Raw genomic sequence first — 2707 nt, 5'->3', positions numbered from 1 at the left:
TTTCTCTATAGATCCTACGTCAAACCACATAGGGGTTAAAATAAACCGCCAAAATTTCTTATTTAATATCCTTTATAATATTTGCCATACAGCTAGTGATTTGGTTTGGGGGCACTTTTTACTCCCTCACCCGGCCAGGCCCTTTCTTCTGACTTGCACTCCGGCCCCCCCTTTTTTTAGAGTTTCCTGTTTTTTTGTTCAATATCTCAACGACGAATTGAAATTTGCATATTATTTCTTTTGTTTCGAAAAACGTGACATAAACGAAACATTCAGTGATAAAATCGAGAGTGATATTATCGAGACGTCACTGTATTATTTCATTGTTTATTTACACAACATTAAACACTATTGGAATGAACATCATGACTAGTTCTGGCATATCAGCTAAGGTTGAAAGTAATCTTAAACGTAAATGTTTAGTGCGTCTAGGAAACTATCCAAATTTTTTTTCTCATTGATCGAAAAAAATCGAGTTCTGTTGGATAAATATGATGCATTAGCTGAACCGAATACTGGGAAATGAAAAATTGATCAGACAATCGCGTGAAGTGCACACATGATAAAATATTTTCAGCATGAAAACTGTGTTTTATCAATACAGACATCACTAAACTGTCCATCTGTATGGTCAGACAATGTGAGAAACATAACCAATACAAAAGAGCAAGTGCCTGTCCCTCATTAACAAATTTCGGCGGGTTCCGTAGAATTACTATGGCACTCGCTTTCGCGGATAATCAAGGTTCTACTTTGAAACAGTAGTTGTCGTACTTTGATCCGAATAAATTGAATGAGTTGATGAAATCTTGAATTTAATTTTCGAGGATTAATTCTTCATAAATTTATGTTTAGAAGATCCAGGACTTGAAACCTGGTTGAAATTTTGAATGCATTCCGTCTTATAGTTTAAGATTAGATCAATCAACGAGTACCCTTCAGAGTAGTAATATGTTATTTTACCGTCCAAAGGTTTGATCAAAGGTTTCCATACGACAATAGTTTGTTTAATATTTTTTTTCAGAAAATACATATTATCACATGTTATCAACAAAAAAATTACGATTCATATAATCATGAACGAAATATACGCATTTGAATCTGTTCCATTCCTAACTGATCTAAGCTTTAGTATAATACAAGAGAATGAGTTGTCATCCAAATCTCATCCTGATAGAACGAGGTAATCAATTGCAATCCTCATATTTCTTCTACTGACAGTCCGCAAGTAAAGCGTTTAAGGAAAATTTGCAATTGTCGCTGTAAACAATTCAAATCCATGTCATTGTTTTAGCTTAATTTCTTTCCATAAAACAAATTCCAAGATGTCAGTTCGTAATTTACACTAGTATCCAGTCGTTTTTATTTTTCTCATCTTTCACAGAACAATCCAAAAAAGCGAACAAAAGAAAAATAATCACTAGAATTGTTCGAATTTTGGTTTGACAGTCAACTATTTTAATGTTTAGCATAAACCGCTGGGGCAGATCCGTAGACAGTTGGGTAGCTGTGGACGTAGGCAGTCTTGGCCAGAGGAGCTCCGTAGGCAGTGGCGTAGCTCAGAGCTGGGGCAGCTTCGACATAAGAGGTCTTGGCATAGGTCAGAGCTGGAGCAGCCTCGACGTAAGCGGCCTTGGCAATTGGGGCAGCAGCATAGGTCAGAGCTGGAGCGGACGCATAGGTCAGAGCTGGAGCAGCCTCGACGTAGGCGGTCTGAACATGAGCTGGGGCAGCATAGGTGATGGCTGGGGTAGCCACAGCAGCGGCTTGGTAGACGGTCTTCTCGACTGGGGTCTCGACGATGGTCTTCTTGACGGCTGGGGCATACACATGTTCAGCAACTTGCTCGTTGTGGTACTGAGTGAAGCTCTGGTACGAGTGTCCGGTTGGAATTTTCTTCTCGATGTTTCCTACGTGGGTGATGGTTGGCTCCTCAATGATGCTCTTTTGGTAGGAGATTTCCTTCTGGGCTACCACAGCTGGAACGGCAGCGACATGGGAGTATGCAAGTGGAGCCGAAGCGACCAAAGTGGCGCTTGGGGCAGCAGCAGCAGCGGCAAAAACAGCAGACAACACCACCAATCTGAACATTTTGAAGGATTGTTTTTAGAAGGTCTGTGTTGTGCACGTTAAAAATGCTAGCTCTGAAGCAAGTGGTTTGTTGAACGATTAAACGTTGACTGTGCCTCTCCATTCACTCGATCAATCTTTTATAGTAGGTCCAAAAAAGCAGATCGGTACCGCCCGCGAGACGGATGTAATTTTTTCGATCCGAATAGCGACAGAAACAGAACAGCAGCAGCAGGAGGCGCGAAACCAGCAAGAGCAGCATCAAGTATCGCGATTATCGTTTTCCTTCTTACATATTGCGACTGTCTTAATTAATGTCGTATACTACTTTTGTTTCTTGTCATCGTCGTTCGGGTCTAAGAGAGACTAGTCATCGGGTGGTGGACCCGTTGCACACGCACTACGACATTGTTGCTATTCAGTTTAAGGATACAACATACAATGAAGCGTATGTTATTGTCTTTCACTAAATGGACTGTTTGGTTCTCGTGTTGATTGAATTGTATACTTGACGAGGGATGCTGATTTTTCTACTCAGAAATGATTAATTATGGTAGTTATCTTTCTTCATTCGCTCTGCTTAGTAAAATTCATTTTATCGCATATGAAACATTTGTTTTTTGCGAGTGTCTCAAAT

At 40.2% G+C, this 2707-nt stretch overlaps 1 protein-coding gene across 1 annotated transcript; it reads right to left on the bottom strand.

The window, feature by feature from the left end:
• Positions 1-1328: 1328 nt before the first annotated feature.
• On the bottom strand, positions 1329-2197 carry LOC129768694 (cuticle protein 16.5-like). The gene has a single exon (XM_055770488.1). The coding sequence runs from the start codon at positions 2089-2091 to the stop codon at positions 1459-1461; it is 633 nt and encodes a 210-aa protein (XP_055626463.1). The 5' UTR covers positions 2092-2197; the 3' UTR covers positions 1329-1458.
• Between the last annotated feature and the right edge of the window lie 510 nt (positions 2198-2707).

The sequence above is a fragment of the Toxorhynchites rutilus genome, chromosome 2 (assembly GCF_029784135.1).
Source record: "Toxorhynchites rutilus septentrionalis strain SRP chromosome 2, ASM2978413v1, whole genome shotgun sequence".
In the NCBI taxonomy this organism is placed as follows: domain Eukaryota; kingdom Metazoa; phylum Arthropoda; class Insecta; order Diptera; family Culicidae; genus Toxorhynchites; species Toxorhynchites rutilus.
The sequence above is the reverse complement of the archived record's forward strand: the minus strand, read 5'-3'. Positions and strand labels throughout refer to the sequence as shown.

Excerpts from the sequence above, each read along its gene's own strand:
- LOC129768694 (XM_055770488.1), bottom strand. The coding sequence starts at position 2,091 with ATGTTCAGATTGGTGGTGTTGTCTGCTGTTTTTGCCGCTGCTGCTGCT.